Source organism: Abrus precatorius, unplaced genomic scaffold (genome assembly GCF_003935025.1).
Source record: "Abrus precatorius isolate BTA unplaced genomic scaffold, Abrus_2018 Scaffold2, whole genome shotgun sequence".
In the NCBI taxonomy this organism is placed as follows: Eukaryota; Viridiplantae; Streptophyta; class Magnoliopsida; order Fabales; family Fabaceae; genus Abrus; species Abrus precatorius.
Genome location: NW_020874362.1, coordinates 26,242,168 through 26,255,565, shown reverse-complemented (window position 1 = coordinate 26,255,565; position 13,398 = coordinate 26,242,168). Strand labels below are relative to the sequence as shown.

The 13,398-nt window shown below is 28.7% G+C and overlaps 3 protein-coding genes across 3 annotated transcripts; all 3 read right to left on the bottom strand.

Moving 5' to 3' along the window:
* Positions 1-3,164: 3,164 nt before the first annotated feature.
* On the bottom strand, positions 3,165-4,934 carry LOC113859724 (S-type anion channel SLAH1-like). Its single transcript, XM_027492427.1, has 2 exons — positions 4,086-4,934; positions 3,165-3,422 (listed from the first exon to the last, which is right to left on the bottom strand). Exons 1-2 carry the CDS (start codon positions 4,932-4,934, stop codon positions 3,165-3,167), a joined length of 1,107 nt encoding a protein of 368 aa, XP_027348228.1.
* A 1,903-nt stretch (positions 4,935-6,837) lies between these two features.
* LOC113859723 (dirigent protein 2-like) lies at positions 6,838-7,398 on the bottom strand. Its single transcript, XM_027492426.1, has one exon. It carries the CDS (start codon positions 7,396-7,398, stop codon positions 6,838-6,840), a length of 561 nt encoding a protein of 186 aa, XP_027348227.1.
* Positions 7,399-10,285: 2,887 nt separating this feature from the next.
* On the bottom strand, positions 10,286-10,828 carry LOC113859721 (dirigent protein 23-like). The gene has a single exon (XM_027492425.1). The coding sequence runs from the start codon at positions 10,826-10,828 to the stop codon at positions 10,286-10,288; it is 543 nt and encodes a 180-aa protein (XP_027348226.1).
* Between the last annotated feature and the right edge of the window lie 2,570 nt (positions 10,829-13,398).

Here is a 13,398-nt window from a genome sequence, read left to right as displayed (position 1 = left end):
TACAAAGATTATTCATAACTTTTTAATTTATTTTATCAAAATAAAATTGTATTTATTGATAATTTAATAAATAAGATTTAATTAAACTGTTTATCTCATAATATCAATGAGTACAAAGAAATAAATTTGTGAGACCATTCAATCTACTCAAAACTTTAAATTTAAAGTTTAGATATTTATGTTAAATGGAATAGAAACAGATAAAGATGAATTTAGATGGCGATTTATTTGACAAAATTTAAATCTATTAAATAAACTTGAGTAATTTCTTTTTTTAGTTTTATAATTTTTTAATATTTCTCTCTCTCTCTCTCTCTCTCTCTCTATATATATATATATATATATATATCAAAATTAATGTAATATATATTTTTTAAATATATAAAATAAAGATCTTTAAATGAAATTTTTATAGTTTTTCATTTTAATAAAATTTGAATAAACTAATTTAGGTAATATATAAATGTAATTTATTGATAAAATTTTATTTTTTATATTAAGTTATTAATAATGTAAGAATAAATGTAACTTGTACTGGTGTAATTTAACCTCTTTCCTATATATATATAGAATATATTCAACTTCATACATAATGTTGATTTTTAATTGCCAAAATGCTAAGATTTTTTTGTTATATAAAAATTAAAAAATCATTTCTCACACTTCTTAATAAAAATACACATTCTAATAAAACTTGTAGGGTTCAAATTTTTTTTTTGAAACTCAAAATTAATTTCATTAAAGTCAATTTTACTTAACTTTATACTACATAAACACTAAAATTATTAAAAGAATGCTGCCGATAGTAAAAATTTGTAAAATTTTAGATTACTCCTTAAAATTATTAAAATTGTGCATTTTAATTTGTTATTGACTTTGTAAAACAATCTTTTTTATTGTCATTTCGTATTAAAAAAATATGTAATTAAATATCATTGTGCAAAGTTAAAAAGTAACAATAAAATCTTAAAAACTAAAATACAGTAAGTATACAATTTCAAAAATTAAGAGACTGTTTAGTTTCAAAAATATATATTTTATATTTTAAATATTTATATAAGAAATTTTGAAAATAAATTTTACTTTTATTTTTACTATTTATGTACAAATTATAATAATAAAAATAGATAAAGACAAAATATTATCTTATAATTAAAATAAAAAATTATAAATCAAACAAACGTCTAAGTTAAGAACTTACATCAGAGACAGACATGAAAGCAATTGTCCGGCCTGGCGATGATATAATTGCAGACAGTGTGAATGACGAGAAAAGAATCGATATATCGCCCACATCAATATGGGCTTTCCAAGGTTCATGAACCTAAGACTTGGCCCAAAATAAAACACCACATGAAGATGCTGCTGTTACTGTCATGTGTGAACTTGGTTGGGACGATGGATTCCCTATTAATGCCACCAACATGTGAGGAGAGTGATACCTTAGCATGTGAGATGTGTGGTGTTATTAATACAATTGTATCAGTTTGTTGCTTCTGTTCCCATTGGTGAGACTCTCTCACACTCTCAAATCTTCTATACATGTGTAAGTGATCCAATGAATGACACTATGACAATACTTGTCTAGTTATGTTGCTAAACAAAAAAAAAAACATTCCTCTTTAGAAGTAAAATTGTAATATGAAGTTACTTAGTTTAAATGTATTAATATTTTATAAATTTTCTTAACTTAAGTCTTTAAAATTCAGAATAAACAACTAATAATAGTAAAATTTTATTAAAAAAATATTTATTATATTTTTTTAATTTTAATAATATAACTATTTACTTTTTTTTATAAATTTTTTTTATTCATAGATACTTAATCTCAATCTTAAGAGTTAAAGTTAATAAAAATTCATATTTTATTTGTTAAGATGGTACTGTTCGAATGGAAGGAATTTAGATTGCACCCATCAGCAGGAGACAATATGAAACAACTCATTGAATATGCTAGAAAAACTTGAAGTATGATTGAATAGCAATGTTATCAAGTGAAAATGACTTTGTGAAAAAAAATATATCAATCATCAATCAAAAGATGAAAAAAAAATGTATAAATATAAGTACTTTATAGGAATTTTCTGATCATCGATGAGTAAAGAATTTGCATTTTTTTTTGTTAGAATTATTATTTTAATTTTATTATAAAAAATAATTTGTTACATAGTCCTTAGATTAAAAGAAAATGAAACATTTTAGGATATGAAAAAAGTTGAAAATATTCATGAATCACTTTGACATAGCGCCAACTTAATCTGTAAAATGGTTTAGGATTCGAATTTCACTAACAAAAAGAAATGGAAAAAGATGAGCAACATAAGAAGAAGCCAAGTTCACAAAAGAAGGTTAAGACAAAAGAAAAAATAAAAAGAGTTGTTTAGAAACAAATAGTCTCGAAAACACAAATTTAGAGGCATTGGATAAAGCTCTCTCTTTGTCTTCGTGGAGGAAGTTTATCTGAAGGGGTGATTTTGACAACGCTTTTTAGAGAGTAGAAGAGGATTGATAACATAGATAATATTTCTTTTTCTTTTTTTGGTCAACCATCTTTTTCTTTTTCTTCTATGTCCAATAGTGGTAGTAATGGGGCTTATCTGGGTCAAGTTAGATTAGGCTTTCATTTAGGGTTCTACAAACGGGTTTGTGGAGTAAAGTTGAGGATTTTAAGTGATTTAAATGGGGTTGGAAAAAAGAAGAAGGTAGTTATGGGCCCCAACGTCAACACACCTTAGGTTTTCAAGTTTGTGTAGCCCAATATTAGTGACACTCTCATTTATATTATGTCTCAGTTGCTTCTTTACCATTCACAAACCTACTTGTATATACCCTCATAGTTTTGACCAAAAGCAAAAAAATAGTATATGTACCAATAGTGCAATTTCCCCATAATTTCCCCCCATTTCAATCCTCATTAAAATTGAGCTTTCCAATCAAGAGGAGAAATACTACTAACACTCTTTGGGATACATTATTACCCACACGCTTTATGTTATTTGATAAATTTTATATGGATCTCATTAAATAGAAAGTGGAGTCAAATTTATTTTTTTGTGTGACTAGACTAAAACCATTTAGTGCAAAAAGAAATTCAATCGACAAGAAAAATGTGTATGTATATACGTATTTCTAGCATTGCTCTTGTTGTCGTTGACTAATCATGATCACATTGTCATACAATGCTTTTGTTGCGAGGAAGCAAGGGCACGCATAATGTTGAAAGCAGTGATAACTATTAAGATTAAAGACACCAAAGCTGAGATTGATGATAAGACAAACATAATGGCATGAGCCACAACTCCTTTAACTTCTTGTGCATACTCTGCTGAGGCCAATGCCAAAGCCGTGAGAGGAAAAGAATAAGCCCACCATGCCACATTGAACTTCCTCATCGACTTCTTAAATAGCAGGGGCCTTGAAACCTGTTAATTTGTCCAAAAATACAGAAGATAAGTAATTTACTAAACTTTTTTTAATTAGTGCCATATTTTATTTTATTTTTTACAATTTTTAAGTATTTCAAATAATGATCTATTCTATCCTAAGTTCCTACTCACCTCAAAGAATAAATGGAGAAATTCCTGATTAAATACAGCAGTTTTGCGTTGGCATTAATGCCAGAGGGGACCACAAGGTAGAAATTCTAAGACTTCAGATAAACAATAATACAAGCATGTGTGCATGTGTTTAGATTCACATTTGAATGATTATGAAATTAAGCTGATTTCAATACTATTATTTATAACTTCTATATATATTTATATTTACAAGTTTTTTTTAACGTATTTTCACACTTATAAAGTAAGTCATGAATAGGGACCAGCTTTCGTGGATTGCAACTTAGATACTTCAAAATGATGAATAAAACAAACCAAGCAATGGCACGAAACGTAAACAATTTGATAACATCAATTCCAAGTTTTGCACCATAATTTTTTCTTAATAAAAACGGATCCACCGGCTACTAAGAAATATTTTGTATGACAGCATTTAAAGTATATCTTTCTTTAGGACTCCCAAGCAAAATAGTAGACTCAAAATTTCTTTTTCTTCACTTTCATAACTCAAGTAAGAAATTAAATTACCAGGGACATGAAAAGGAAGAGGGAGAGGAAGAACAGTATCTTGCATGTGGTGTCAAACTTGCCACAAATGGAGTCCCAAGCCAAGCTTGCCATGCTTGGTGCTGCAAAGAACAAGAAGAACACTGGTTGTAGCATTGAAGGGAGGCTATTGTTCCCTGGCAATCTCTGATAGAGTGTCACAAAAAGTACTAAGTAATGTGAAATACCCAAAGAAAACATGCATAGTGCACTCTCTTTCCAACCCATTTGTGCAGCAGCTTGTGCACCCACCAAGTTTCCAATCACAGACAATTGGCTTGTTGGATTTGCCACTGTTGATAGAAACCTCTTCCCTTTTGTAAACCATTGACCATAAATCTTCACATCAAGCATCAACACAGGAACAACAAACACCCACCAAAGTATTTTGTAATATAGTGTGGTTGGGCTGAGGAATGGTGATGATTCTAGCAAAAGTAGCCATGAAATCCAGGGGACAAAAAAGTAATTTACCCCTACTTGGTTTAAGAACTCACCCTTAACCATATGAAAATGAAACATACATTTGAGAACGTATAGAAAAGAGAGTATGACTAGTGTGAAGAAGGCCAGTGACCATAAGAGAAATAAGGCAGAAAAGGGTATGGTTGAAAACATGCGTCTAAGAGCATGTGCATCTTGGATTGGCTCAATAAGGATCTTCCATAAAAAGGCTTGGCTAGAGAGAGATAAACCAATCCTGAAGTACCCTGCATGGAATTGTGTTAGAATAGAGGACAAAGAAGATCTTTGAGACAAGCAATTTGATTCAATAACATCTATTGGCAGTACTATATCCGGTTGTGGATGCTGTTCCTCATTTTCATCCATTTGTAAACAGTACAAGAGTACTTCTGGTGTGGTTTATGCAAACAGAGTTATGTATTTATAGGGTGGGTTAATTGGAATGGAACTTTTCAACCAAAATTATGCAACTAATTTTTAATAAATTTAAAACTTCATTTTTAATGCTATTATTTTATATATATTTTCTTTGTCATGTGTCATTCTCATTTTGTGATCAAATCAATATTAACTGTTTTACTTATTTTTTTTTAACTAATGCTTGAATTTTTTTAATCAATATATAACGGATGATATTAGCATGAACTGGAAGTTAGTGGGCTGGTTCATTTGTCCTTTCTGGGCTACTGATAATGTGAAAGGATAATTAAAGTTTTTTTTCACCCCCAGAATATTAACATTATAATTCAGTATCAAATATTCATTAGTTGATTATTCCCTAATGAGCTTTAGCACCATCTGATCTGAGACAAGATTCTTCCCCAAATGATCTTAAGAAAGTACTCCCTGTATCATTCTAGAGGATTAATTCATCTGCCGATCTTCAAATAAACCAAAAAGCTAGAGCAAACATTCTATTATCGAATTCAATTATAAAAAGCTATTATTTAATCAACAAGAAGGAAATTTTAAACAACCCATCAAAATTAGTTACTGGTACCCATGTCTGTGTCAACACTACTCCAGTGGGAAATAGGAGATAAAAGTTTAGGCGGCTTTCTCAGTTGTCTTTTTAGACTATTTTTTAGAGGGTTTAAGCATGAGCCAACAATTGTTCTTATAATTTTGTGTTCTTTACAACTAAACACGCTCTTAAGGGAAAGGGACCCATTTTAAACAGAGCAATGATACTTGTTTCCCTATGTTCTTTTATTTTTGGTACAAGTTTTTTGAGTTCCGTAGCTTTATTTTTTAAAAAATCCAGATTTTACACATATCTTTATGTAAATTTTATTCTTATATAACTGCATATAAGCTTCTCTCTTTTATGAAAATCTGAAAGTGACCTACAGAACAAGTGTGTTGTCTTTTTACAAAGGTATGATCATAGAAGTGTCACTTTCTTCATTAGAACATGAAGTGTCTGATGATTGTCGAGAAGTGTAGTTTTAGGGAGTGTGATATATCATGAATTAATACAATATCTAATAATTAACTATCCAGTGATCTTACCTATATACATGATAGAAGAAGTTTCATGGTCCCTATCCAATGCACCCGGGTCACTTACAGCATTAACTAAGCTATTGTGATAGCTTCTTAGAAGTTCAAGTTCTACTAAATGGAAACCAACCCAAATCATAGAGAAAGAAATGGACGCGTCTGGGGATTGATGGATGGATATGCGTGGGCCAAGTGGGAGAGGGCCCCGAGTGATGAAATATTTGAAGACGTGTTTGGTTATCCTTAAACCTTTGTCTCAGGATAGTGGAAGAAGGTTAGGTTGGTTTGTGTCGGATTAAGCTCAAGTACTTTTTAACTAATCCATTTGGAATTAATTGAATCAAACTTGAATTGGGTCAGTTTTATTTTATTGTGAAAAATTGAGCTCAATTTTTTTCCCTCATACTAGACCTTTCAATAATTGAGGAGAATTTAAATCTTTCACAATTTAAATTTTATGAGATAAAAGAAAAAGAAAGAATGACGAATTAAACATAAAATAAAGATTATAAGAGTTGTCTTGAGAACTTTTTAAAGAACCTTTATAAATTTTATAAAAAAAGAGTTTGATTAAATCAAATTTGAGTTGAAAGTTTAATTGCAGGAGAGATATAACACCTAATGATATGTGAAAAACATATTACTCTTACAAATAATACTTAATAAATCAAACTGAAATATCAACATATGCTAGTAAAACCCTTTTTTTATTGCATAATTGGTTCATAAACAACCAACCATATATTATACATATGATTTTAGATTCTTAATTTTCTATTGTTTGTCTCAAATTTATAGTCAAGCGAATAACACTGTGGGCGAGGTCAGGATCATAAATTATGGTATGAAATGAAGCAAAGCCCCTTGCAAAGCGAAACATGCCTGTTCCAGACACCACTGACACCTCTTTATCATTCTCACGCTGATTACTAATGCCTTGGAGCTGCAAGGAGCTACCCTTGAATTCCAAATTGTTGAACACAATTGACAACACCACATTCACATTTGCACCATCATGAGCTGTTGCTACAAGCAAACCTTGGGCCCAGCCCACTGTAGTGGATGATGGACTTGGGTTTAATGTGAGTGGGTCACCAACTACAAATATGGTTCCAAATGTGTTGAAGGACCAATCTTTTCCTCTGAGCCCAATTACTGGAGCAACTGTTGCATTAGGCCCTTGTGCTATATCTTGTAGGTACAACACAATGGTTCTTTGACTAGGCGGCAGCAATTGACCATTAACTTCACAAACCATCATGATGATGGATATCAAAAGCATTGAAAGGGACATGAATTTGGTGGGAGATTGAATCGATGGTACCATTTTTCTTTTCACACAATGTATGAGAAATGTTGATGAATTTTGTTTGTAAAATTAGATCAAATTTATAGTAGTAAGAAGTATATATTATGGTTAAAGCAACAAATTTAATAATGGTTTTTTATAACTTCATGAACACATTTGTAACAAAAAGTAAATAAGGTTGAAGTTGTACCATCGGCTAAAGTTAAAGCTATAGGAAAAATCAAAGTGGTTTTATAGAAAACCAGGGATATAAAAGTTTGGTTATGAAAATGTTGTTCCACTGGATTGAGATTAGTGGTAATGAAATGAATCCAATATAAGATGTGGCGCAAAAGAAGCATTAGAAGTAGGCTTTTTACTCTTATATGGATTGAGGTCAATAGTAATGAAATGAATCTAATATAAGATGCGGCGCAAAAGAAACACTAGAAGTAGGCTTTTTACTCTTAGTATGGATTGAGGTCAATGGTAATGAAATGAATCCAATATAAGATGGGGCGCAAAAGAAGCACTAGAAGTAGGCTTTTTACTCTTAGTATGACAATACATGTATGACTCCAGCAACAGCCAACAACTTGAGCTAGTTGTTCATGATTTTGTGACAGTGAATAGTTTTGTTTTATTCTTTTTACTCTTAGTATGGATTGAGATCAATGGTAATGAAATGAATCTAATATAAGATGTGGCACAAAAGAAGCATTAGAAGTAGGTCTTTTACTCTTAGTATGGTAAGGCATATATGACTCCAGCAATAGCCAACAACTTGAGCTAGCTGTTCATGATTTTGTGACAGTGAATAGTTTTATTTTATTCTTTTTACTCTTAGTTGGATTGAGATCAATGGTAATTAAATGAATCCAATATAAGATGCGGCGCAAAAGAAGCATTAGAAATAGACTTTTTACTCTTAGTATGGCAAAGCATGCATGACTCTACCAACAGCAAACAACTTGAGCTAACTATTCATGATTTTGTGATGGTGAATAGTTTTGTTTTTCTCACTAACTTGAGAAAACTCGTGTGTTTGGTTAGAATTGTAATCGATGATGATGAGATGAACTAACATATAACACATGAAATGTGCTTTAAGCTTTCATGTAGCTACAACTCGCAATGATTGTTAGAAATTCTTAGATGGTAGTCATGTATAACTTTTTGTATGATATGTAAGTATAAAGTTTTATTAAAATTATAGAATCCAATAAAATTGTTGCATTAATAGTATTAAATATTACAATTTTTAATTAAAGTTTAATGTGTGTAATATTTATGTACAAATATTGTACATGTTAAAAAAATTAAAAGTAAAAAAAATTAAAAATACTATTATTCTTACATGTCTCATGATGGTTGGCTTTGGATTAATATTTTCTCAATGTTATGGCTAAGTGTATACAAGTTGATCCTCAAATTTTATAATTGTTCAGTTTTTTTAAAAAAAATTAGTTTATGTCTCAATTTTCAAGATATATAATTTCCTTATGTTTATTTAAATTGACTTAAATTTAATGAATGATTTTTTTCCTCAAAAAGTTCTATTATTAATTTTCTCTCCCTTTCCAAAAGACTTTTGTGAGCAAGAAATGATATTTATCACACAAAATTAGAATTGAGTTTTAGAATTGCCTCAAGGCATTTGAAATTTTTTTACTATTTTATTATTTTTGTAGTTCTTATAAATTTTATTATTTTTATAACTGGACCTTACAAAATACTTTGTAAATATTTAGTTTTTAATGAATAATTTAAAAGAATTAAAAATTAGTCTCTGCTATTAAAAAAATTATTAGTACTTAATGTCTAATAAAAAAAATATTTTATTTCTTTAAAATGTTAAAGAACAAAATACTTACATATTCAATTAAGACACTTACAGATCCATTAAGAGAGTGTTGTTTAAAAATAGAAACATTTATCAGAATTAAAAGTTTATTTAAATTTTTTTCTATTAGTAAATTTTTCGTTCATTGCATAAGTATAATTAAATTAAAATAAAAATTTAAAATATATTATATGATTATTTTAAAATTTAATAAAATTTGTAAGTTAAAAAAAATATTTATATTATTAATAATAAATATTTTTATTAAACATTAATAAATTACAGAGATTAATTTTTTAAAATTCAAAACAAATTATAAAAATTATATAATTAAAATTAACATTTTTGATCAATTTCTAAATTATATTAAGTTTGAATCTCAGTTTTATAATTTCATTACTGTCTGATTATTATTGTCATTATATCAAAATAATTTTTTAAAAGTAAAGTAGAAAAATTCTAGCTTTTCATTTTTACTGTTTAAAAAACATTTTCTTGTCAAAAATAGAAAATGAAGATATAATCTATAGGGAATTAGAAGTTAGAATATGACTATATGTACACTGTATATTAAAGTAATCTTAACCGTTATTATTAAAGGTAAAAGCATATTTTTTATAAATATAATTTTTATTTTTCAATATACAAGCCATATTTATATATTTGTATTATATTGTAAACAAAATTTATCTTTAATTTAAAATATGACCAGAATTTAAAGTAATTAATCATATAAGTGATAAGTATATATTATTATTTTTTAAATTTATACAATATTACATATAATAAAAAAAATTATATATTATATTTTTTATAAAAAAATAATATTTAATATTGTTAATACATTGGATTGCATTAACTTTATGTATCCGAGTAGACAATTATTTTTATGCATTGCTATACCAAACAAGATTAATTATTCGAGATAGGTGCATGCAATGGATAACACTAAGAACATAAAAAAATAAAATAAAATCCAAACATAAAAATCAAGGATGCATTTATGCTCCTTTTTCATTTATTAACACACTTGGTTGATAAACAACCAATCATTATTATACATACAACTTGATATTCTTAATTTTATCTTGTTTGTGCCAAATTTATAGTCAAGCGAACAACAGAGTGAGTAGTTTGAGGATCATAATACGCAGTCTGCAATGCAGCAAAGCCCCTTGCAAAGCGAAACCTGCCAGTCCCAGACACCACAGACACCTCCTTATAATCTTGACGTTGGCGACTAATGCCTTGTAGTTCCAATGTGCTGTCACTGTATTGCATGTTATTGAACACAATTGAGAGCACCACATTCACATTAGCACCATCTTGAGCTGACACTACAAGCATACCTTGGGCTCTACCCACTACAGGAGAAGATGGGTTTGCACTCATCATTACAGGGTCATCAACTACAAATATGGTTCCAAATGAGTTGTATGACCAATCCCTTCCACTCAGACCAATCACTGGAGCAACTGTTGCATTAGGTCCTCTTGCTATGTCTTGCAGATATAACACCATGGTTGTTTGAATTGGCAATTGACCATTTGTTTGATAAACTATTATTGATATCAAAAGAAATGAGAAGGAAAGGAATTTCGTTGGTGCTGAAATTGATGGTGCCATTTTTGGGTTGTCACAAATGTTTATGATGAGAAATATTGACGAATTTGGTTCAAAAATTAGATGAAATTTATAGCACTAGGAGGCAGAAATTAAGGTTAAAGTAAGAGTTAAAGAGCTTCCGTTTACAAGTTTGTGTCATTTATCATGTGAGTTTGAGTAACACCGTAAACAAGACAAATTACTGACAAAAAGTGATTAAAGTTGAAACTGCATGAACAGCATGCAAGCTAAGCATTTATCCAAACCCACCATTACAACAAGAAAGGAATTGTAGGTATATGAAAAAACTGCAATGGTATAGAAAACTAAAGAAGTGATATTTAAATATTATTATTATCAATTTAATTAACCAATAAAAATTTTGGGATCAAAATTATTTAAAAAGGAGTGAAAATAGAGTCATCAAAAAATTAATAATCTAAAAGGGTGACTATCAACTGGAATTGAGATAACAGTTAATACTTTTGTTCTGTTCAAGAGAAAACAGGCACAAAAACAGCATTAAAAGTTGGCTTTTTCCTCTGACTCTTTTATCATTCATAACAGTTAATACTTTTGTTCTATTCACTAAATTGAAAAAAAATTGTAAGGTTTTAAACGTGAGGAGACAAACTAACATCTTCACGTGCTTTAGCTTTCATGTCACTCTAACACTATGATTGTTACACATCACAAGTCGTTCAGTTTTTGTTTCTGCTTTTTAAGAAAACGCGTGAATGAAACAAAACTTCTCTCAAGTTTTAATCTGGCATAGTAAATAGTTCATATAACTTAAAATATTAACAAAATTATTTTCTCATTTTTGTTTGCAAAGGATATTTATGTGTATAATTAAGAAAAAATAGAAAAGAAAAAACTCATATGGCAAAATAATATTTGTATAGAATAAATATGATAAGTATTTAAATAGAAGAATAATAAATTATTTAATTTACATTATTTAATTTGGTTTACTTAGCTATATATGGACGCAAGTATGTGTATTTTTATTTGTATACGGAGACGGACACAGATAATATATACTGTTATATTTGCGTGCAAGTAAAAAGTTGCTCTATCTGTTCCATATTTGTGCAGCTAATTTTAAATAGATTTATTATTATTTACTTATATGTGAATATTTATTAAAAAATATTAAAATAATTTTTATATAATTATAATTATAAAAATACTTACATAATATAAATAATACAATTTTTTTACAATAACAATAATATAATATTAAGTTAAGTAAATATTAAAATTATCATAAGAAAATAAAATTAGAAAAACGTAATTATTTTAAAACACATTAGGAGATGTTAATAATTTTATGTATATGAACTAATAAATATGGGGTTTATTTATTTTTTATTAAATTATTTTATTTTAAAGTAAATAAAAATTATAATTTAAATATAAATAAATATATGATAATAAATTTTTATTATATTAAATAATATCAAATATAATCATGTTAAGAAAGATCATAAAATACTTTCTTATACATAATATTTTTTTTGTATATTTGATATATTTTTTATTCTCCTTAATAATAATAATTTTTTATTCTTTTTGTTTACATTACTTTAAATATTATTTATACTGGATAAGATACTGTTCGGTCATTACGATAAAAATATGAATTTGAATACTTTCTTAGTTTAAAGGACGAACATTTCTCAAGTCATATTAAAATAAATTAATAAAGATGATTAAAGAGACTAAAAAAAGATAGTCATTAATATCTATTTAATTAGAAGGTTAAAGTTAGGGCTTAGTCATGAAGTCTATTAACTCAATATATTGCTTATAGAAAGAAACTAAAAGGTATAGATAAAAGAGTAGACTTGTGAATAGTAAATAGTATTTATTGCCTAAATCGACATCTGACTTTATTATTGGAGTGCTTTTTGCAGGTGTCATCCTCACATCATATAAAAGCAGAACCTAGAATATCCACGAAGACTTCATACTATAGGACAGAAGAAGGGACTATTAGAAACAATGTATCCTTGCCAGGAATATTTTGACGCCCACTGTGGGGCACGAATTGCCCCAACTTCAATCAATCATGGTGTTAACAAGAAGCCAACATGAAGGATAGAACTAACAATTGGGAGTTTTTCATCAACAGGAAGAGATCACGCTTAATCAACCTATACCTGAAGTTTTGGCTGAGAGGGTGGATGAGAACCTCTTTTCGATGGTAAAACAATTAAGGGCTAAAATGATGGAGATACAGCAATTAAGAGAAAAAGATGCTCTTGAGCTATCGGTCTTAATGAGAGAAAACACCGATCTAAAGAGTGAAATCAGGACCTATCTACCCTCTCAAGATACACTGCCTGCTCAAGAAGAAGGCAAGTATTGGCAACCGAGATACTACTTTAAATACTAATCGGTCAAGGAAACTCGAGCAAGTATTGACAACCAAGATACTAAACATTCCTAGGTGTGCAAATACCCCTTCGCGGGCAGACAAGTCAAAATTATGTCGTTGTCACAGAAACAGAGGATATACCACTGAAGAATGTACAACCCTTAAAGATCGCATTGAGGATTTGATTAAAGCTGAGCATCTTCAGGGA

Bases quoted from the DNA above. Each gene is read 5' to 3' on its own strand.
- LOC113859724 (XM_027492427.1), bottom strand. From the start codon at position 4,934: ATGGATGAAAATGAGGAACAGCATCCACAACCGGATATAGTACTGCCA. The intron at 3,423-4,085 runs GTAATTTAATTT...ACAAATTAACAG, and splicing joins TCTTCCTTTTCATGTCCCTG to GTTTCAAGGCCCCTGCTATT.
- LOC113859723 (XM_027492426.1), bottom strand. From the start codon at position 7,398: ATGGTACCATCGATTCAATCTCCCACCAAATTCATGTCCCTTTCAATG.
- LOC113859721 (XM_027492425.1), bottom strand. From the start codon at position 10,828: ATGGCACCATCAATTTCAGCACCAACGAAATTCCTTTCCTTCTCATTT.